This window comes from Micropterus dolomieu, linkage group LG20 (assembly GCF_021292245.1).
Source record: "Micropterus dolomieu isolate WLL.071019.BEF.003 ecotype Adirondacks linkage group LG20, ASM2129224v1, whole genome shotgun sequence".
NCBI classification, from domain to species: domain Eukaryota; kingdom Metazoa; phylum Chordata; class Actinopteri; order Centrarchiformes; family Centrarchidae; genus Micropterus; species Micropterus dolomieu.
Window position 1 is genome coordinate 16,867,017 of NC_060169.1, and position 23,696 is coordinate 16,890,712.

Here is a 23,696-nt window from a genome sequence, read left to right on the forward strand (position 1 = left end):
AGACCCTACCTGACCTGATTAGACTGAATATAATGTAATGGACCCGGTCTGACTCAGGTTTTGTTTACTAGGAACCAAGTGGACCCCTGAAACCCTCTAATTTGAACTTCTTCAGTTTCCTCAGCTCTCATGGGAGCAGCCTTGCTTGCGGTTGTCAGTGCCACCTTTGCCCACTTCAGCTCCCAAACTAACCCCAAGCTGTTGGGTGCCTTCTGGCTAGTTACATTAGATAACCCACTATTCCTTGTGTCCTTTGTGGTGAACCTTTGGTTCCCAATACATTAACAACTCCTGGCTGCAGTCCCTGATCCCCGATTCTGCTTGTCACTTTTTCTACTTGGTGGTCCTACACCTCCACCTGAAAAAGACAGATGGTGAAATATATCAGCCAAGGTGATCCTGCTGTTGGTCTAGGCTCCAGTGGTGGGTGGAAACATGACTCAGTTTAGTGTTTCAGATTGGTGATAATTACAGGAAAGACCTCTCTATCAATAGAGAAAATTCTGGCCATGACCAGAGATCAGTCAGGTGAACTACTGCTGCTTTGATATCATCTCAGGCAGTGTTATGGTTTTAGACACTCTCTGTGTTAGACAGGTTTGACTGAAAATGACTACCCTCCTTACAAGAGAGATAGAGAGGTTCTCCTTAAAACCGTTCTCACCCACTCAACTGTCTCTCTTCCTGACACTGGATCTAGCAGATTAAAATAGTAACTTGAAGATCACTGCCTTCCTATCCTCACCTGTGATTTAATAGTTGGGTGGCTGCTGCTGACTACTGTTATCTCCTTGTAGTGATTGTGTATAACATGTTTTCCTAAATTGGTGTTTTTACAACAATAGGGCTATTCAACTAAATTGTTCAAGGGGCCACCTTTTCAGAAAGCTAGGGCCCAGGGGGCCAGACATTTTACTGAGCTATTATTGTCTTTATTTATGTACACTTTACACAGTGCTCCACCATATTTTCGAAACCTTTATTTTGTTACATTTCAAAATGTGCCTCATTATAAACTAAAAAAGAAAATAAATGGCCCATCTTTAAGTAATTAGGCCAAGTACTTAATTTCATTCATATTTTAAACAAATATAATTTGGTTGATTTTGACATCTCTTACTGAGCTCCACAACAGTATTTCCTGTAAACATGTATAATCTTTCTTGTTTTCTGCCTACATCTACTCCATCTTCAATGAACTATTTCACATATTTTAAACAGACAGATCATCTAACTTGCACCAAATCGATTTAATATTTTCCGGTTCTCTTTAACTAGCCTACAAGCCTATGAGCTAGTGATGAGAGAAATTGCACATCTTTGACTGGGCAGTGGCAGTGAATGCCGGTTCATATGAAGCGAGGGCAATCCGCAAACAGTGATATAAATGCTCGTTTGTCAAGGAGGCAGCTGGAGGAGCTGGATTTGCAGGCAACAACAGCAGCTTGCAAAGGAAGGCTTTCGTCGTCAATAATGCATGTTTGTGATTGGCTATTGCAGCACAGGAGTGCTTTGCTGGCTTGAAGGATTTATTATGGCAAAATGTCTGATATCTGCACAATTTATTTTCTTCGGGTTTTAAATTTATTGTTTATTTAAATTTATTTGTAAAAATAACTAATCTGCAAGTCAGTCTGAATTAGTTGATGGGCCGGAGTTGGCCCGCTGTCTGCCAGTTGAATAGTGGTAAAATTAGCCTGCACAGTTAATTGAAATATTATCAAAATCGCAGAAGGTGCAATTTTTTGATTAGCATTATAATGAAGTACTGTAGTGCTGCAGAATGCCACTGCCTACACATCTTGTTCTCCAGATGTAAGAAAACATTGTTGGTATAGACCCCAAATGCCACATGATCATGATTTTAATAGCTAATAGTTAATAATCACAATATAATTTTTTTTACAATATCATGCAGTCCTATGTAAATCTCCCAAAGGCTGACACAGAGCTTCTGTGGTCAAAGACAAGCTGTGTCAGAGATAAAATGCCACAAGGTGACTGCTGCTGTTACCACTGTTTATAAACCAACTATCTGGAATACAGCAGGAAATGATTCACAATACACTGGCGGGCTAGTGTTATACTTGTGCTAATACTGCTACCAAGACTTTCTTTTACTCGCTCACAGTGACATGAAAAGAACTTAAGATTGATTTTATTGCACAGTGTATGTATTTTACTTTCACTTTCAAGTCTGTTGACCAGTGAAAATGTTTCTGGTCAGGGTGTGTTGGAGTGTTTTTGCCTACCTGTGTAATTGTTTCACAGGGCTCCCCACAGGTGGAGCCCTCTAATCTTTGCATCTTGCTACTCTACACTCTATAACTTCATTGATGACTAGTGAGGTCACATTACTCCTTATATACAGTAGACCTAGCGCAATGGGAGAATGTTAGATTTACCCTAATGGTCTCATTAAGTACAAGTCAATCTGAGTGAACTCTGTATGTGGCTGAGCCTTTAGAGCCTGTCAGTTTGCTCCACTTGTTCTTGTAGGGCTAGGGTTACAATGTTCACTCATGAATATCTTGAGAGTACATGAGCCATTACATATATCTGTACCTATCCTGTGAATATTTGCCAACTTAAGGACGTAAGTTCCTGCCCTATGTAGATTTTCACAACTGCTTTATTTTTTAATAAGAAGACGTCACCTTTTAAAATGGTGGACGGACATTTTAATGAGAATTCAATGTTGACAGACTCAGATATCATCATAATTTGGACCAAATGCTTTGCCTTTAAAATGGTGTAAAGATTATAATATAATTTGATGATGCCCATTATGATGATGGTGATGTATGTGACTGAAGGTCTAATAATGAGAAGATCATGACCAAAAAAGTAGAGGTATTTATCATTCATTTCACTCAGCTGAAAACTCTGATATTTGTGAAGTTAATAGACTGCAAAATTAAAGGATAGGAAAATGAAAATGTTGGCTGAATCATATTACAATTATCAAAATCTCAGGCAATATCTAGTCTAAAATTTTAGAATGTCAATATCAATCCATTTTATTTTATAATATGACATTTTAATTAAATTGATATCCAGTTCTAATCTGTGTGTCATCTTAAAAGTGCAAAAAGTCTCCTAACCCTAAGGGAAAATATGTAAACAGATTATATGTTAACTATTGCAGTGTATGGCAGACATCAGATCTCTTAAGTGTCAGCAACAATTCTTTTTTCTTATTTCTGTCTCAGAGTTGATCTTACCTTTACTACCATACCATCTATTAAATGTGCCCAGTGGTATGCCTTTTCATACTGATGGTGTCATTGTGGCACAGACTCGACTCTGAAACGATATCTTCTCCTGACCTACGCCTACAGTAATACATTAGACATAACGCACTCAAAAAATTTCGTCTTTCATACTCTCATATGACTAAAAGACCCTGATTTTCATACCTTATTCACCCACTCACACGCCTTCAGGTGGCCTATAGAGGATTCTGACAAGCTCCTTTTAAAGTAGAAATAACAAAGTTTCCTCTTAATGTGCAAGAATAATTTGCAACTGGATGCTCTATTTTAATTTTTTTTTCTTTTTGTTTCCAGAAGAAGCAGGCATCTAGTGTTGACCGGATCACACTGTATGGTTTGATGGTTAAGCCCATTCAACGATTCCCTCAGTTCATATTGCTCCTGCAGGTATAAAATTTTGTTTTTAAAGGGCTAGTCATTTCCTTTGTTTTAATGAAGTAAGTCTCTTCAAGTCTTGGTAGCTAAAACACTTCCAATATGAGAAACTAGAGTCAAATTAAAGATTCAGCACATACTCTAATAAAGATGCAAAGCTGCAAGGCCACAGAATTGATTATGGATTTTATCTTACCCAAAGTACAGGAAGTTGTACCTCACAAACTTTTACACTGGGGTTAGCTAGAGCTTGAAAAGCAGCTAGCCACATCAGTTTTTCATAGTGCTGGCTTTACATTCCGACTCTTCCACTTTCTATTCTGAGCAAAGATTTGGATTTGAGCTTGACTTGCTAGATCTGCTGTAGCTAATTTCATCCCTCAGTAGGCATTGATTATCCATGAATTCAGAAGATAAGTTATGAATGTGAATCAGGCATTTTCTTCTAGCCTAAACTCAGTACTCCAAAGAGGAAGTGAATCATACATTACAGGGAACTAGAGCTCAAAGCACTAAGGTACATCTGAGATGCATATCAAGACAACACCAAGCTTCCACTGGGTCATAGGTTCAGTAAATATAGACATACAAGCCACAAAGTCTACAGTTAGACAGACTTTGATCATTTGGAGTTTAAAAATTGTTTTTAGTGGTTTGTTTTAGCCAACACTGCTTACAAAAGGTAGAACATGCAACACAATAAGCTGTACAGTTTACATAACCACTGGAAAGTCAGTGTGGTGTACACAGTTACCTAAATCCTTTAGAATCTGTGACAGTCCCACACCTAAACTTAAAGAAAGTATTCAACTCAGATTTGAACTTATCAAGGCAAAACAACACTCACGCTAGAACACATTATTTTGTTACAATTCAGTATATTGCAGGATACCGAGGAAAGTCTTAAATCATAAACAATTTGTACTTTTTACTTTTCTTTACTTTAAACTTTTCTTGTGACCTTTTTTAGGACATGCTTAAGAATACACCGAAGGGCCACGTGGATCGCCTGCCCCTGCAGCTTGCTCTGACAGAGCTGGAGATGCTGGCTGAGAAACTGAATGAACAGAAACGAGTAGCTGACCAGATTGCAGAGACTCAACAACTAGCCCGAAGCGTCAGTGATCGCCTGCTCAGTAAGGTGACTGAATACACGTGCACATGCGCGCGCACTTGCACATATGCCCCAATCAAATCAACTGTGAGCCAGACTCGGAGCCCTTTAACTCCTCTGCGTTGTTATCACTGTGAGCCAAACACCTATAAATTAAACTAGTATATAGCAGTTGCTTATATCACTATCCCACACATTAATCTAGGAAGGCATTTTTATTTAGAGAAATTATCTCCTAGAAATGATGCCCATTATCATCCCTAAACAGTACCAAATGCAATGGCAGAGGCGTTGCTTCTCCATTACCACACTGAAATTACCGTCCTGCCGCTGCAAATCTGAACAAATGCTGCTCTGAATAAGAAGAATTAGGGGGTAAATGAGACATTTAATTGGAAACTGTAAGAGAGCTATCTCTTTCACCCTGTCACTCTGCTCCTCTCTCTCTCCACTTTACCTCCCGTCTATTCCCCTCTTGCACTTCCCTGCTTATTCTCTTACTTTCTTACTCCACTTATACACTCTTTTCCTCTTTCTCTAGTGTGACTACATCTTACTCTGTCTTCTTCTCTCTCTCTCTCTCTCTCTCCCCCTCCCCCTTTCTTAATGTCTCTCTATCAGCCCTTGCTTTCCAGGACTCTGAGATGAGCTGATTCGGCCAATCTCCTCAACTCCACACAGAATTCCATTTGCTGCGGTGACACTGCAGAATTCCAATAGGAAACAGTCTCCTCTATTGCCCCCATAACCATCCAATGAAATATTCATTCTTTGTCTCAAAGTATCTAAGTCGCCGGAATAGGACAGATAACAATGTGAGAGAGACTAGGTTTCGCACACATTCACAAAACACATGCAATCCCACTCACACATTCACATGGCATGGTGCAATGCCCTCTGTACCTACTGAAGCTTGAAAACTTTATGGGTGTATGCTTATAGCAGCGCACCTCTTGAGGGAGCTGTACGGTTTTGTGGCAATCAAATGGCAGTCCCACTCGGGCTAATGAGTCATTTTGTGTGCTATCTGAGTTCAGCCAGAAGCTGCACTGCAGGATGTAGAATGGACACAGCAGCGAGATTCATTATTTCCTAAATATTTGCCTTTTGAACAAACACAAACATCAAAGGATCAGGATGTGAACTCCATATGTGGACGTAACCTGCTGCTTGCAGTATTGTGGCTTCACTTAAATTGTGATGAGCCTGGCTTAGATTGGTGCAGTATGCATACAACTAAAAGTACTGATTTAGGCAGTCATAAAAGAAGCTGGACCAAAGTGATAAAAGAACGCTTTCTGTTGCTATTTCCCTTTGCCAAACATATGGATGACTGGAAAGCACAGCATGTGCCAACATACTGTAACATAAATTGCATCTGTTATTGGATTCTTTAACTGTGTCTGTGTGTGTGTGGGTGTATTTGTGTAAAGGTGTGCATGCAACAAATTGTTCATGCATGTATATCTATTCGTAGTTGCCTTGTTGTGGTGGAAATGATTTTGTGTCCCCATGCTCATAAGCTAAGCCAGTTTGGACTCTGTTGCAGTGGTATGGTAGATAACATGGTACAAACAAAAAGCTAGAGAATGACCTGAAGCACGTGTTGAAAGTATTTATTTAAAAAGAAATGTTTGCAAGGCAAATGTGCATTCTCTCTTTCACTAAGTTTGCTTAATGAATAGGCTAGATATGTGTGTTTGTGTGTGTATGTGTGTGTGTGTGTGTGTGTGTGTGCCTTGTGTGTGTACATATACACACATTAAATGACCTTCAGCAGCATGAATTTGTTGCTAATCCCTGATGAGACATCTGTTCCTCCAAGCCTGACTTCTGTGTCCTCCAGGCACTGAACTCTGGAGGACTGGCCCTTTGTGATGCTGTCTTCTCCGCCTCTGATCTGATTGCTGTGTCCCTTTTAGCAACTGAACTCGGAGCAGGGGTCACTGGTCCTTTGTGAGACGCTTATTGAGACTGTGTATGGCGAGCGGGGACAAGTCCTAAAGTCGAAGGAGAGAAAGGTCTTCCTCTTTGATGATGTACTCATCTGTGCCAACATAAATGTCAAGTAAGTCCCTCTTGTGGAGCAAGTCGAGCTCAGTGCTCTTGCATTCAAAAAACTTTGCTAATTTGATCGTAATGTGTAGTTCTAGCATGAAGTTGTCTAAGCTTTGAAAGGAGAGTCTGCTAAACTGCTCAGTTAGGTGAAATAGCTATTAGGTGGCACAGGGCTCTTACGTGATGCCCTAGGTTTTGCAAGGATATTTTGGCAAACTGCATAGGAAAGAGAAATAGCTGCAAGGGGTTTTGAGCACTATCTGGAGTTGCAGGAGCTTTATCAGCTTTAAACAAATGGTAGAATGCCTAACTACAGCTACAGGAGTCTTAGATTACTGACATAAAACATTTTTTGGTTTCTTTCCAATTTATCTTATGTGACAGCACCATTGATCACATATCCCTCCCCCTACCCCCCACTCCACCACCACCTCCTTTCAAGAAGTAAACAGGAAAGGGATTTTGTATATTTTACAAACCTCCTGTCAAAGATGTTGCTTAAAGCCCTCTTCTTTAGCCTTCAAAGTAATTATCACTCTACATCTCATTCAACTTGATTGTCCCAAAGTTGACTTTGTCTACCCTCCAGGATCTTGAGAAACCGATCACAATGTTGATTGTCTGCGTGATTACTGGAATACATGAATAGCAATGAACTCCTCCTCATAGCCAGGGGTACAATTTTGGCGGGGAACATGGGTGATCATACAGATTTCTAATTCCCACATTTTTTCGTGACATTTTAAAGGCTGTCTTCTCCTATGGAGTGCTAGGTGTAGAGCTGTTAGCAAGATGCGGATAGGGTGGGATTTTCCCTCCGGTTTGTTTCCCTCTAAACTTCCTGCTCTAATTGTTTTTTTTCTTATCTCCACCAGGGGGCCTCCAGATATCAGCAGCCTGGTCCCTGTTGGCCCCAAATACACCATGAAGTGGAGCGCCCCCTTACAGCAGGTGCAAGTAGTAGAGGTGGGGCAGGAGGGCTCTCAAAGCAAAGACACCTTTTTCCAACAAAGCGGGGCCAAGCGGCCAGGTGGTGCATTTACATCAGGTAAAAAACAAAAAAAATGCCAACCAGTCCTATCTCATTCCTTTCCCTAATGTGCCATCCTCTATGTAATCTCATCACTTGGACTGACTTTTATTCTCAGTCCCTTACTCTGACTCAGCAAAGCTGATCTGTTTCTGTTCTCAAGTGTCCCACGGAGGACTGGAGACGCATGCATGCTGCTTGTCACTCTGATTGAGGATGTGTTTGTGAGGAGGATAGTGATGACGGTCACTTGTTCCCATCTGCCTAGGGTCTTTTATCTTGGAGAGAGATGTGGGGGTAGAGAGCCCCCTGCCGCAGCATCCCCACAGTCTCATTTCATTCTCTGATAGAACACAAACACATCTAGAGTGGAATCATCAATCTGCAGAGATTATTCCCTCCCTTTCCAGGCCCAATTAGAGAGCCAGTAGAAGTAGATAGGAATCGGTGGTTGAAACACTAGTTCTCCCACCACCCCTCAGTAAACTCGGGTGTATACAGAGCTTGACGAGATCCCTGATAAATGTGCCATGGGAAAAGGGAGATACAAAGCCTTATCAGGATGTAATGGTACAGGATTTTCAAAGTTGCAGCTCTATGACTTAAATAATAATGATGCCTTCCTCAGAGCTACCCGTGTCATGTTCAGCAAGTAGCTACTGCTTTGAGAGCTGGTCTAGATTCTCACTGGATTAAGTTGCTCGCTTTTGTGCAGGTAAAGTATACTCGTATACGCACAACTTTGCTGCAAGGTTTTGGGATCATTTAAGGTTAGCTCTCAATGCAGCTGTCTCCCTTCCTTTACCTGCTTCTAACTCTGAGAATGTTATGCCTCACAGAGGATGCTGTATTCTTACTCAGACATTCCCTCTTCTTTTTTTCACCTTTTCGACACGGAGTGGTCACCTTAATCATCCAGAAACCTCCCTGAACATCTGTGGGGTCCCAAATTTTCATTCAGACAGGCTGTCCAATCTATTTATAGTTTCATCCCCTGTGATGTCATTCAGTGGGGTGTCTAGTCTAAATCCTTCGTTCCCTCAGCATGGTTCAAAATTGAGTCATTTTTCATCTTCTGCAGACCCTGGTGCTACTCTTGATTGAAGAAAGCTGGCCTTTAGGGAAATGCTGGCCCATCTTGCTCCATCCCTTTGTCTGTGCCTATACCAGGCTGTCTCTTCGTCTGTCCCTAACAACACACAGAAAGCCGACCAATGTATGCACTCTTTTTGTGAAAGCCGAGTGTTCCAGTTGTTTACCCTCATGCTGTCTTTCCTTCATTCTGCCCCCATTACACCCCCATTATTGCTGATTATTATTTGACTTGCTGTCATGAGTGCAGTTTTTTTTCTCAGATGTGTACCAGTGGGCTTTGGCTATGGACCAGACTAGGGTTTTCAATGCAGGTGTGGAAGCTGCATTGTCTTTAAATCCACTGGCTAGCGTCACTGGCACAGCAGCTGAGTGCCAAACTGCTGACTTATTCCAGAGAAAGAAGGGATGGACCCCTCTGGGCGCTTGCCTTCCACACCAGTCAGCTACGTGCCTGGCGGCTGGTGTGGATAGCCATGTCTGAGTGTGGAAACCATATCCTGCCTCACCAACGGGATTACGCTGGATTACAACTCAGCACATTCACCTCTCAGGCCGTAGCCAACTACAGGCCCTAGAGGACTCAAAAACCTGCTCAGGGGTCCAGGCAATCCCTTTGGAGAGGACAGGAAGACATTGTTCTTGCAACTCACAGCACACCCTTTTATATTCAGATGTCTTACCTATTGATTTCTTTGCACATATGACAGATGTTACTGGCTGCCTGTGACAAAGATCCCATTAAACCCCAAAAGCTACAATGGAGCTCTCGAATTGAATTGAACAATCCCAGCCTACCCCTCTCTTCTTCTCACTCCTTTTCCTTTTACGGCTTTACTCTCACTCCATTTATGCACGCGGATAGACAAAAGGCGGCATGTCCCATCAGTGGAGCATCCCTCACTAAGCCCGCCTACAGGCTCAGCTCTTCTGCTGCTTTATTATGTAGCAGGGGTGACAGTGCAGGACAGCTCTGGAGCAAAATCTACCTGCAGAATTTAATTAGGCAGTTCGCATGGAATCTGCTGCTGGGGAGATGTGGGCCAGGGGAGCTAGGACGTCGGATGGCAGACAGGAGGAGACACAGCTATTGATTTGCGGCAGTAAGAGAGAGAGACTTTGAAGGTAGCGGGCCTCAAATCGATGCTGAATTTTGCGTCTAATGAGACACCTGCATTGCTTTTGGCCAGAAAAAGGGCATCATAGCTCCAAATAACAGTTTTTCCATCTGATTTTTTTACTCATAAATTCACTCTCTGTAGTTCAACAAATAATGAAGATCGATCCATCTACACATTGAACCTCTTTTATTAGTGTCACTGGAGTTTCAGCAAAAGCAACTTTTCTTTCTGCACTTCCACTAGTTCTCTGAGGCAATGTCATTGTTTTCTCTGAGTGTGTAAAACACTGAACTGTATATTGCATGTCTACATCATATATATATATATATATATATATATATATATATATATGTGTGTGTGTGTGTATATATGTATGTATAGGGATATGGTTTTATCCCTGTGTATCCAATACCTTTGTGTTTTGGACAGTTTTTCAAACAAAACAAGTAATTTGAAGAGATCACCTTGAGCTTTGTGAAATTGTAAAGCCCATTTTTTCATTGTTATTTGACAAATTATAGGCTAAGTTACTTTTGTTGCATGCAATATGTTGGTGATATCACAAATTCTTAGGTTTTGTGTGTTGTCCACCTCTTAGGTAAAGTGATTCTTGGCCCTCCACGGCTTTACCAGGAGCTACAAGAACTGCAACATGACCTTTCTGTCGTGGAGGAGGTCACTCTTCTTGTGGGCACACTACAGGGGATGTATCAGGTACTTGTCACTTCATGTTACAGTTACACTGCACCTGTCTTACAGGGAAATGTGTATCATACAACATATATAATGCAACAGTCAATGGAAAGGCAAGATTTCATCCTTTTGTTTCCTCAGTCTAACTGACTCTACAGGCCAAACACCACTACACAGGCTAGTCCTGTTCTCTCTCGGTTTTCTTTCATTCAAATTGGCCGGTTAAAAAAAATAAAGTGCCCACAGACTGACCTTCAAATGTGCTCTCCTCCAAAAACTGCTTTCAGTCTCACAAATTATTTATAAGCCAGTTATCTCAAGATATTGACTCATATATGAAAATATGTGTATACATAATATATGAAAAATGGATGTATTCTGTAAACTGCAGCTTACTTTACAATAGCTCAGAAGCTCTGAGAACACTCCACAGAATCACAAAGACAGCCAAGACAAAATTGAAGTATGCACAGTTAATTTAAATTGTCGGATTGAGTGCAAACTAAGAGATCAAGTTTAGATGGTACAAGGATAACCATTTGGGGAAATCTCTTTCTGCTATTCCCCTCAAAGAAATTGCAAAATGATTCTAGATGTTTAAAATGGGATCAAAGAAAATACCCTACGCTTCTTGAATCATCAGTTTCTAAAAGCATGAAGTCTCTCCTCTATCTCCTTATCAACAGTGCCACAGTGGTGGTGTGAATGAGATGTTCTCTGATTAACTGCATGCAAGTGTCAGATTTGCTGTGTTGCAGAAGAAACCGGCAGCGTCCCTCCTGTAGCGTTCAAATCAGGACACTTCCCAGTAGTCTGCCACTAACACATTAACAGTACCATACACTACATAACACATCCAGGGAAGTATACTCCAGCAATCACCAAAGAGCCTCTCAGGCTAATGGTGGCACCTTTGCCTCTCTGCACTTAATGAGCACAATGTCCTCAGGAGGAGTGATATTGGCCTGGCACTAAATGACTGATTTTCACTTTCCACCCAGTTATAATATTGTCCACGGAACAAATAGATAAAATACTTCTGCACAGCTCATTGACTTTAGAAAATTGATTTGATTCTGTTTGACTTGGGGGACTAGGTTTGTACAATGGATGCTGGTGTTGAAGTAAATTCAGCGTTACATTTGAGGGGATAAAAATGCCACAACCATGTAGCTTCAAATAATGTACTGCAGTTTGATATGAGTGGATGTATGGTGGTTCGTGTGTAAGAATATCAAAATGTAAGTGCATCTACAGTATCCCCCTGTGGTCAGTATGCATGGAATGCGCTTGTATCTTTCATAGATGACCTATATGCTACAGCTTAGAAACAAGTTTTAACTGTGTGTTTTTCCATCAAAGAACCTGAACACCACTGTGGCCCAGGACTGGTGTCTGGCTCTGCAGAGGCTTATTCGCATCAAAGAAGAACAAATCCAGAGTGCTAACAAATGTCGCTTACGCCTGCAGGTGCCTGGCAGGCCAGACAAGTGAGTAGCTTCTCACATACAGATGTGCTACAAGTAAAATATGCTGTATATGTTTGGGTATGAGAACATAAATGAACACAAAATCAGCAACAGCAACAATACATCCCTTGTTGGTAACTGATTTAAAGAAGTAAAAAAGATTTTAATGATGATGATTATAAAAATAACAAGACAAACTGTCAAACTGGCTGTCACCCCCCCCCCCCCTTTAGCTATATACTGTATCTCTCTGTATATAACTTGCTTCTTTTAGATAGTTGATAGTAAAATGATAGTGGCACTAAATATAGTAGGAAAGAGAGGGATGGCTAAAAAAAACAGAACATTGTAATTACATATATGCACTTAGATCACTGGGCCAACAAGACATTCTAACTTTTTGTGAATAAGAGGCGAGAACAGTTTACTCTGTCGTGAGAGGGTAATTACCTGACTCAAATAATTAATTTCCTTCAGTACTAGGATGGAATAATAATTTGCCTCCACAAAATGTTTCTTTTGCAGGATTTAATTGAGACCCTTTTGTGTGTCAGACTTTGTCTAACATTGGACCATAGTGCATAACTTTTCTCAGTTGCTCAACTAAGATCCATATTATTATTATTAGTTTGCGGTGTCTGTAAAAAAAAAATATCCAGCATTTGGGAATGTAGCATATGCTTCTATGCTACAGTACTATAATTGAACTCCTGGTTGTAAGGATACTCTTGTAAAACACCTTTAGTTTTTATATTAGATTTTACAAGAGTTAATACACATAAGTAAATAGTGATATGTTAAGTTAATAACCTATAGGGTTTAGTTTGTAAATGTATGGCTTTTAAGTTCTTGCATTTCAACGATTACCACTAGTTTTACTTCATCAGACCAAACACAAAACAGCAGCAGTTGCTGAGCATATATGCAAGCCATAGCAGGTTACCTTGTCACACTAAGGGTGTTGAAGTGGTTGTCTTAACATGTCAAAGTAGATCCTGGAGGGTAGAGTGACTGCTGAATGACTGAAGGGCTACTTAGAGAAGAACAAAGATGGCAAGGAAAGAGCATATGAGTAGCTTATAGTACTGCACAAGAACTGGGAATAGCAAATAATGGCAGATTATAATGGATCCCATTTCGTGGCTTCTGGTGGGGATTGGATAAGAAAGAGGCAGGGGAGGACAAAAAGAGAAAGATTGCGATAAAAAAGCCAGAGCCCCGCTGAAAGAGACTAAGCAGGAGAAGGAGAGGAAGAAAGGAAGAAAGAGTGAGAGAGATGATCGACCCCCCCAATGAAAGACTTGGCTCTCTGCCGGCAGGGCAGTGGCAGTCAGAAGAGTGGGCCTAATGCTTCAGAGCCAGAGAGAATCTAACTGTGCCAAGCCAAGCTAAAGTGACAGCTTGAGCAGCGGAGCTGTGCAGATCAGTTCTCCCACATCTCCCAGCTTCCTCGTCGGCTGTCACACCAGGCCTGCAGGGCCAATCTGCTTACTCAGATGTTTGGTGGAGCCAGATGTCATGCTTACAAGAGAGTCCCCGAATTCCCCTTCAAGGGGTACCCTATTTGCTGAGTTCTTGTGATAATGTCATTAGCAACTAATCTGACAAGGAGATTTCCCACCTCTACATATGTCCAAGCTGTAGATTTGTATTTAAAATTTAAATAATGTAGAGCTGCACTGGAATCATACTTGGAGATGGCCACAGAGTTTTTGTGGAGAGGTAAAATATAACAATGTCAGCTGAAAGAAAGAAATCTCCTATAGGGAAAAAGAGCCAATTCTGGTTGTGTGATAGCAATCTAATTGAAGCTGGGCCTCTGTGTCGGGTGGCTGGACCGGCAGTGAGCCTCGGGGCTGGGGGTGACAGGTGGCACAGCGGGTGCCCAAACCATTCTGACACTACCCAGGGTGCGGCAGTGGCAGATTGCAGGGGAGAACAGCGGGAAGACTGGCTCTGTCTCTGTCACAAACACACACACATACGTTGGTTTTCCCTTATTATCTGTCTATGTTTTGTTACTGAAATGAGTAACAATCTAGGGCACAACAATGCTTCCAGAGTATGAGCATGCTACATTTTTTTACACGTGCTTTCTGCTGATAAATGCACCTGCACACAAGAAGGAATGGAGCTAAGACAAAGAAGCAGACACATACACACTTGTGCGCAAAGCCGAGCCTTTGCTCTGCTGGTGAGAGAGTGGGACCACAGCAGGGACCCCCTGTACTGAGTTGGTCCCCTCCTGTCTGGCCGCAAGCAACTCTCTGCAGTCAGGCAGCACATCACAGCCTCCACTCTGCAAACAGAGTGAGGACGTGGAGAGAATCCTGACTGCTGCCTCAAAGGCACCAGCCTACGTGTGACAGCAGTTCATTAACATCCTCTTTTACTGCGTCTGCTGGAGCAACCACAGGCATAGATACATGGGGCCATACTGGCAAGCGACAGATAGAGTTCAAATTTCATACTTTAACCAAATGTGTTTCTTCAAATGTGTTACTTCATCCTCTATTTCAACTAGAATACACGAAGAAACATTATTGTAAGCCTGAAACCTCTTTTTTTCAAGGTCCCTTTTAAGACTACCTGCAAGGCGCATAGCAGATCTTGCATTCTTTCGGGCTTCATCTTTAGTTAGTACTGGCTGAGAGTCTTGTCCAAACAGACATGCTCCCAAAGAGGCTCTGGAGAGTCGTTATGACTCGTCTCTGGTTGTTCCATGTGTATGAAGAGAGGTGTGCTGGCAGATAGAAGCATGAGATGGATCCCACAAAAATGGTTGGTCTTCCATATTACAAGTAAAAGATTATTTTTGCTTATCTCTAGTGGCATCTAGCCTTACAGATATTTTTAGTTTTAGTTGTCCAGACTATCCCCCTGTTCAATTTCAGCTTCCAATAAAATGGGGGTAAATAGAATTAAATTTGAGGCACTCAAATCTCTGTCCCCGTTACTCTGGATACTTGATGGACTATGTCCTCATCTAACTCTTAGAAAGACATCAAAGTGTACTTCTCACAATGGCGGAATGTTCCTATAACATTTGTCGCATCCTTGTGCTTTAGTGAATTAATGGTATGTAAATAGCACTCCACCTCTGCACCCACCCCCACCCCCACCCCAACCTCTGCTCCTCTGTTTTTAGCCTTATTTATGCAGGGACAGCTTGCTGTTTTTTTCTTCTTGTTTTCACATTCACACATGTAGACACATTCACACCTGGAAGCGACCAGGAATAACCACAGTCCTCTACTTTTAGCAAATTATCAGGGCTGTGGGGCCGGGGCTGAAGGGCACCTACGGTACATTTTCTTTGGTCAGCTGTAGTGGTAGTTGCTGCTGCTTGAGTAGTCTAAACAAATTGGGGAAATGTGCTTAGCTCATTTACTGAGGTGGTATTTTATCTGGTCTTCACATACTGTTTACCCTAGATTCATTTTAACATAGAAGGCTTTTGTTATATGGTACATATACTCAGCTTTTGCCCCTTATACTTTATACCTCATGACTATATAAAAGAAGTGGACGTAGCCACCATGACTTCACCCATTGTTTGTGGACTACCATTTTTAAGCCACTTTGGCTGTCGCCGAGACAGGCATAGCTACGCCTCACAGGAAACAACCATTTAGTGCTGGAATTTGAACCAAGAAACTCCAGATCTTTGTTATTTTCAGGCAAATTTTGTACCACTTACAGAGAATCCTGTGTCTGTTTGTGTACAATCCTGTCACCTGTATAAATTATATTCAGTCTAAACCAAGCGAGAAGCTTCCGGTCAGCGATCTGATGCCAGCGTGGAAGTCCCTGAAACCTGCATTCTATTGAACAGCCAGCAGGGTGCGGCTTTTCTGGTTGCAAAAAGAAGTCTGGCTCCATTAGAAATAATGGCAAAATGATCCTACTTCTCACCTGAATAATTACCTTCAGTAAACACTTTCCTGTTAAGTTTATGGTCTCAATCGCTAGTTTCATGTCTTCTCCAATACAAAATGATGTTCATTTAGTAAATTATGGTCCCATTTATTTTAAAATAGACAGAGTATGCTTCAGGGCAGGATTACCTATGATTGACAAGTCGTTACCACGGCGACCTGTCAATCAGGGTAGCGCTGACTCGTACCCACGGCACTGTGTAAATTTAATCAGCGCCATTGAAAAGCTTATTTGGTGTTGGCTGTTCACTTTCTCTGGTGAATACATTTAGTTTTAAGACTGTTGTTTGCTAGACAAAATTGTCAGCCCTGTTAAAATGACAGTTAATAACAGATGTACCTAGCTAAGCAAGCTAGCTAGCTAGTTCTGCACATGGCCACGTCCAGTGCCGCTGGTTGCAAAAACTCAACATGGTGGCGGCCTATCGGCCAAACTCAAGGCTTCAAAATGGCAGTCCACAAACCAACGGGTGACGTCACGATGACTACGTCCACTTCTTATATACAGTCTAAGGTCTGAACCCAAGCTATTCAAAATCTGTTTACTTGAATGGGCAGAGGTTCTGATAGTCTAGTTGCACATCTGCCACTACAGTGGACGCTAGTGTGACATGCCATACACTACCACCCTCTGGTAAGCTGTTGTAAGTGCTACTTAAATTTGTCAAAACCAAGATGGCAGACGGACAATCAGAAACGCTGAGCAGCTCAGGTAAATCTTGCCACTCTTTCAATTATAGGAGACCCCTGCAGCTAAATAAAATTTGGTAGCATCTAGTAACAACTAATTTTAATTACTACCTTTCCAAGAATTGATTCTATGTTGGGAGGAAAATACAATTAATCATCAGTCCACTAAATTGGACATTATTCATCACTGGCTATATGTAAACTACAATTAACTACAACCGCGAAAATACGTCATGTGCAATAACTTTTTTGGATGTAAATCCATGGATTAATATTATTAGAATGTAAAACACAAAACAAAAACAATATTTTGTGCAGATGAGTTCCATTATGTGAGTAACATTTAATGTCTTGCAGCAAATAATAGAAAGGTATTTGGGATAGTGCAGTAAATTCCATCAGAATCAAGTAAGATGGCAGTGATAATGAATGGCTGCCAGAAATAGGAGAATCCCCAAATGCAGCAGATAGTGGAGCTGAAGATGCTGAGAAAGAGAGAGGCTGAGGAGGTAAGTTTTTTTGTATTGCTTTAAACAGTATTAGAAAATGTTAAAATATATGACCACATTGAGGATTAATACAAATTATGAATTTTAATAGTCAGACAATATTAATTCATATAGCTCTTGTTTCGTGGGACACCACCGGAGATTTAATTCATCCAGAGTCTCTGGATCTCTGGGTAGCGTTTTAATAATAATACAATTATTCACTAGTGATCAGTTAGTTAATAATCGCTCAATTATCTTACATCAATCAGTCCGTCTCAAATTGAAGGGGTAAATTCTCGTTACAGGGACTTGGAGTTAAGCAATACACACACACAATTCCTGTGATTACGGTGAAATTTATTAACTAACTAAGGATGAATATAAATGCGGTTAAATATACATCAAAGAAATAAACAATGGCAAAACAATGAGAATGTGGAGTTCTATTGTGGTGAGAATTTGATTCACACGGGCAGCTAATGAACGCAAGCTATGAGTTTTAAGAGTTAAAGATAATCTATTAACAAACTATTGGACATCACTGGTCGCAGAATGCCTTGGTTTGGTCTTACTGCTTGTTGTTTCTCCCAGCCGGGTTGCTGGTCGGCGGCCTCACACTGGCGGAGGTCCGTGCTTTCTCGGTTAGGACAGCTTAAAGCCGTCGGTCGGTCGCTTTCTCTGCCAGGGAATTGCTTGTCGGCTTATTGAAGAAACTTGCAGTGGGGGCATTTACAACCCTGGCTTGGGTTAGAGGTTTGGTCGTCCTTTGTTACTGCTTCGGTGGGAGCAGTGTAAGTTAGCTTAAAAAGAACTTGGTCGTTCTTGAATTAAACTAGTGTAACTTAACGGTCTGATAACTTTTAACAACGAAAAGAAAAGAAAAAAACAAGTAAGTTGCTGGAAACGAGGGAAAAGGCAGAGGTCGCGGCGCTTCGCGTGTGTGGCTTGAAACGAACAAAGAGCCTTCGCTGCGCCGGGTCGAACTTCTTAGGGCATTGCCAAGAGAGGGAGCACGCTGGGCGCGTGCCGAAGCACAGGTGAAGAGGGCAAGAGGACCAAGAGAACAAGAGAACAAGAGAACGTGTGTCGCTGCTTTTGTTTGTTGGGGCGTGGTTCCCAGAGGGCAGTCGTTTATTCCCCTGAGGGCTTGTTTCCGGTTAGGAAAACAATTGTCAGTAGTTAAACCTAAAAGGGTATTCCTAGGAATCCCATCAGATGAGAGGAACTTAACTAGCTTCCTGGATAATATTGGTTGTTACACGTTCTTACTTAGAGAATATAAGCAAGATACACGAATGGCATCAGATTATGAACAGGTAAATACAGAGTGACATTTATACATTAAACGGCATTTCAGAACGATGGCATGCAATACTTTTTGTCCTCTGGTTCCATGACGATAGCTTTGATTATTCTTTCAACACAATCGCTCAGCATCTGGGAAATTTAGTTATTTAACATTAAATTCGAGCTGGAAAATAAATCGAGTAGTATAGGATGACATTTCTTTATCATATCATTTCTAAAGGAAGTGTCAGAAAGTGTTGGGACAAAGCATTGGCTACAACATAAAATAAGGAAATGTCAGGGATCCTTGCTGAAAATTAAAACACTGCAAAAATTAACTTATTTAGATTCTTTTCAACAACAACACGGTAACATAACTAACTTAAGAGGAAAACGCCACTACTAACTTAGCAAGGATTATTATTTAAACAGAACAAAACACAGTTTATAATGAAACATTTGTTAGTTCAAGAAAACAGGGGTTGTTAGTGTCCCCCCTTTTGCATTCCTGGCTTATCACATTTGCACATCAGCTAAAAGAGGAGAAGGGAGTAGTGTTTTATGGCTCAGCCGTTCTGTGGGAAAAGGAGTCAGGTTGAAGCTGAACGGGTGGTACTTTTGATGTCCGGAGGTGACCTGTGGAGGGAGAGGGACAACCCCCCTTTGCTGTCCTGCTAAGTGTCTCCAGTGACACCTTTACGGTGAGAGGGGTTCACTAAGGCTCTTTGAATACACAATCCTTAAGCGATGTATGTCTGATTGAGTCTCTGCAGATCCTTACCAAACCCCAGGCGATGTCTCTAGTTTTTGCATGTCAAAAGGCCCCCCCCCCATTTTTGGCATTATCTGACCTCACCTCCCTTTTGAGGTGAGAGGCTGGGTGGTCCACTACAACAGCATTAAAAATATAGTTTTCACATACTATATAATTTAATTCAATGGTTTGTTAAATATATATTTTTGTCACGTTTCAGAAGAAACTAAACAGGAGTGAACCCAGAAGCACGACTCAGAGACAGAAGTGATTTATAAGGCAAGTTCAGTTTATAGAAGTAGTCAGGCAGGCAGGGTCACAGTACCAGGTAAGCAGTCCAAGAGAAAGGCAAACACATCCAAATCCGCAGAAGACAGGTCTGGGAAACAGGTGAAAAAAGGTCTAGACACGATCCGGACAGAATAACTAAACTATGGTACGCTGGAATGCTAGGCTGGAGACTCTAGACAATCTGGCAAGGAACTAGCGCAAGAGACCGGTATAAGTGCCCATGCGGATGAGGATGATGAGCTTCATGTGAGAAGTTAGGCGGGGACATCCAGGTGAAGGGAGTGTGATGAGATCAAGCAGGAGGGGGAACTGGAATCTGTTAGTAATTTTATTTTTCAAGAGCAATGAAAAAATCCTGATAGAGGCTGACATCATTCATGCATGAAAGGGTTAAGTCTATCTCTTGTAACATATTTCTGTGACTGATTGTCAAGTGTGATCAACGAACTCTTGTTGGGACACTGAACCATCTCCTTTAACTCATCTAACCGTTTGCCAAGCAGACTTTCTCTTCAACTGTTTGTTTCTCTGGAGGGTGGAGGTGAACTGAAGGATGGGTGTATGACAGGCTGCCACTCAGCACTCACTCCTACATCTGTCCTGTCCTTGTGCATTAGTGTCACACGTGTGCTTTGGCACTGACCTGCTCCCATAAATCAGCCAGGCCGGCTCCTCGCTTCGCTCCCTCGCCCTACTCTGCCCTCTCTCCTCTCCCCTCCCCTCCCTTCCCCTTTTGACTCTCCTTACCTCTCAGCTCTCCTCATCTTCCCTCTGCCATAATACCAGAGTCTAGTTCTCCATTCTGGCAATGCACCACACCTGCACTGCGGCTGTCAATCAGCAGGCAGGAGGAAGGAATCGGAGACTGCGCTCAGTTTAGCATGTTTGAGGCCGTGTGGGCATGAAGTGTTGCCTAAGGTATCCAACCAAGTGAGTAGTTGTACTCTCGTCACACCCTGTCTCCCCTTCTGTCTTCGGCAAATTGCCTCTGCTATATTTAAGCAGCGAATGGTATGAATTACACCTCTTTGTGAAAGCTCCACTTTTTTCAACATGTCACGGAAGTTTGAGATCTTACTTACTTTATTCTGTTCCTGTCTGCAGTCCCTCTTTCTCTCCCTCTCTTTCTGTATGTGTGTGTGTGTCTCAGTTTCCTTGCTTCCTCTATGAAATGAAAATGAATTTGCAGCGGGCAGCTGCAGGTATGACAGAAGCAGAATTTCAGGCTGCACACTGTTCTCCACTCTATTACCTTCTAATGATGTCTGAATGTGAAATTGTCTTCCTTATGTGTGCCTGAGACCCCAACCCCCCCCTTCTTTTCATGCACTCTCTTGCACTCTGCTTTTCTTTCTTTCATCGCCTCAGCATAGTTGTACAGGTGACTGAGATAGGGCCATTATTTTGGAAAGCTGCTTAGTGCTTTAAAAAGATGTCTCATCCTTGGCCAGACAGCTAACTTGTAGTTCCAATAAAGGCTGATCAATCCAGACAAAGAGTGTTCCTCTCAATTGATTGACACCAACTAAGTCATTTCTAACTTAGAGCTGCCAGTCTCGCTATAGACTGCTCAGCAATAAGAAGTTATTTTATTTTAGTTGACAGGAGAGAGAGTCAAATATTTAAACACAGGCATTGCTAGTGGTCTAACAAGCTGACAAAAATTTGACAGAATAATTGCATAAGGAAGTTAAATGTTTAGGTGACGAGTGTGTATGTTTCTCTACCTTGAACTTAACACAACCTCTGCAGGAGTTATGTATAAAGTCCATCCTGTATTTATATCCTGTATTTATTACCAGTCATTTGTTGATTTGACACCATGGCTCTCAGTTGAGCCCATGCTCACAGCTGGTGAAATTCCCTTACATCACTCTAACATGAACCAACCATGCTTTCTGAAACAGATTCTTCACCACAATCTGTTTCAGAAAGCAGGCTTTAAAAAAACTCTGAGCTGAACCTTGAGCTCTCAGTTGACTGAGCCTGAGATGGTTCCGTTCCAGAACAGCTGATCAGAACTAGTTCAATCAAGTTGTAGTACAGACCTCAACGTTAAACTTTTTTGCAACTTGCCAAAGTTATTTATCAGTGTTACAACAAAACCAAATAATTATAGGCCTAAGTTATGTAACTCTGTTAACATGTTAAATCGTTTATTAAATACATCCTGGATGTAAAGAAACTAAACTAAAATGTAATCAGTTAAAATTATAAAAAATTAAAAGGTTAACAAACAATTTACTTTTAAAAACATATATAACGCATATAACTTAAGCAAGGTGGCGCCGCAGACGGCCGCAGCGCGATTACGCTCTGTAGTGCTTTTTGTGTTTTTGTTAATTAACGCTGTTTTCTGCCGTCCCTCTCTGGTAACTTTTACCAGAGAAGAGCTCTTAAACATTGGACTTTCAACTGCTCATACTATTCCACCGCTCTTTTTTGACCCTGTAACTTTCCCGGAGTTATTAGTTGGAGGATCAGCAGCTCTGTTTGGGATCCTTCGGAAACGGCGCAGGGGAAAACGTGCAGATGCGCTGGTTAAACTGAGACAGCGGGGATTTCGCACTGCGCTCCCTTCAATCCACCTGGCGAATGTCCGCTCTCTGGCCAAATGGACGAACTGCTGCTCCTCAGCAGAACTAACTTGGACTTCTGCAGATCTGCTGCACTCTGTTTCACCGAATCCTGGCTCACTGAGCGCATCCTGGACAGCGCACTTCACCTACCGGGACTTAATCTCATCCGCGCAGATCGCGAAAGGGAGCTCACGGGAAAAACACGGGGAGGCGGACTCTGTTTCTATATAAACGAAGGTTGGTGCACAGATGTCACAGTGTTGAAGAAATCATGCAGGCTTCACCTAGAGACATTATTTATAAAATGTCTTTCTTTGGATAGCTTGAATTACCCATCTCTCCCTGCCTCAAATAATCCACAGCAGCTTGAATGATCAGATGAAAAAAGACACATCTGGTAAAAATGTCAACCAGGATATAGTGGCAGTTTTTGTGATCACACAACTGGATGACAACCTTTGTGACAAAATCTGTCTCAGATACCTGAGTGCTTAAGTTCGGGCAGCCATGAAAGATAGACCATAAAAACACTGTTTGACTGACATTTATTTGTTTACCTCACGTTGTCTTTCACTTTGTAGCCCAGTAGCCTACTAGATACAATTTAAGGCTCTTTCAGCTAATGAAGAGACAGACCTGAGGGGATAAACGGGACACAACACCCGATGGTATTTGGCAGCCAGTCTGTTGGCAACTCAAAAGGAGTCAGTCCTCTAGTGCCTCCCCTCACCCCCACCCTCCCTACTGAATGTTAGATACCCTCCAGGCAGTCAATGGACATAAAGTTGTTACTGTAATGTAGAGACAGAACACAGTTAAAACATTACGTATGAAATATAAATTTGTTACAAATTAATAGCTTACCACTCTGAAACTCTTGCTCCTGTCTAGGTTGCAAAGCTAGATGGGGTTATTCGTCCTGTGTTTCGGGATGAGACTCGGGCTTGAACATGTACGGCTGAACCAAAGCTGCTTTGTTTTGGATCACACTACCCTGCTTGTCAAGACATGCCTTACTCTGCAAAACAGTTATTTAGTGCCAAGAAAGCACTAAGCTGTTGAAAAACAGCCTTTTCAATGATTTTACTTAAAAATGGGAGATTTGATATGGGCCTATAATTGCTCATTAGTGACCTGTCTAAATGTAAATGCTCCGTACTTGTATAGCGCCTTTCTAGTCTTTTCGACCACTCAAAGCGCTTTTACACTACATCTGCATTCACCAGTCACACACATTCATACACTGAGCCTAAGTGCTCAAACAGAAACTAACATTCACACTCATTCATACACTGGCGGAATAGCCGCCAGGGGCAAATCGGGGTTCAGTATCTTGCCCAAGGACACTTCGACACGCAACCAGGGAGCCAGGGATCGAACCGCCGACCTTCCGATTAACAGCCAACCCGCTCTACCTCCTGAGCCACAGCCCCTAGATT

The 23,696-nt window shown here is 41.8% G+C and overlaps 1 protein-coding gene across 4 annotated transcripts in view; it reads left to right on the forward strand.

Annotated features, from left to right (window-relative positions):
- Positions 1-23,696, forward strand: part of LOC123958803 (rho guanine nucleotide exchange factor 10-like protein) — a 52,580-nt gene that overhangs the window by 23,007 nt on the left and 5,877 nt on the right. For 3 of the 4 annotated variants that reach the window (XM_046032449.1, XM_046032450.1, XM_046032453.1), the window contains 6 exons: positions 3,570-3,662; positions 4,621-4,791; positions 6,687-6,832; positions 7,698-7,870; positions 10,664-10,779; positions 12,121-12,248. In XM_046032449.1, coding sequence (XP_045888405.1) covers positions 3,570-3,662; positions 4,621-4,791; positions 6,687-6,832; positions 7,698-7,870; positions 10,664-10,779; positions 12,121-12,248 — 827 coding nt within the window. The remainder of the gene's footprint in view (positions 1-3,569; positions 3,663-4,620; positions 4,792-6,686; positions 6,833-7,697; positions 7,871-10,663; positions 10,780-12,120; positions 12,249-23,696) is intronic. The other variant, XM_046032451.1, reaches the window with a different exon arrangement.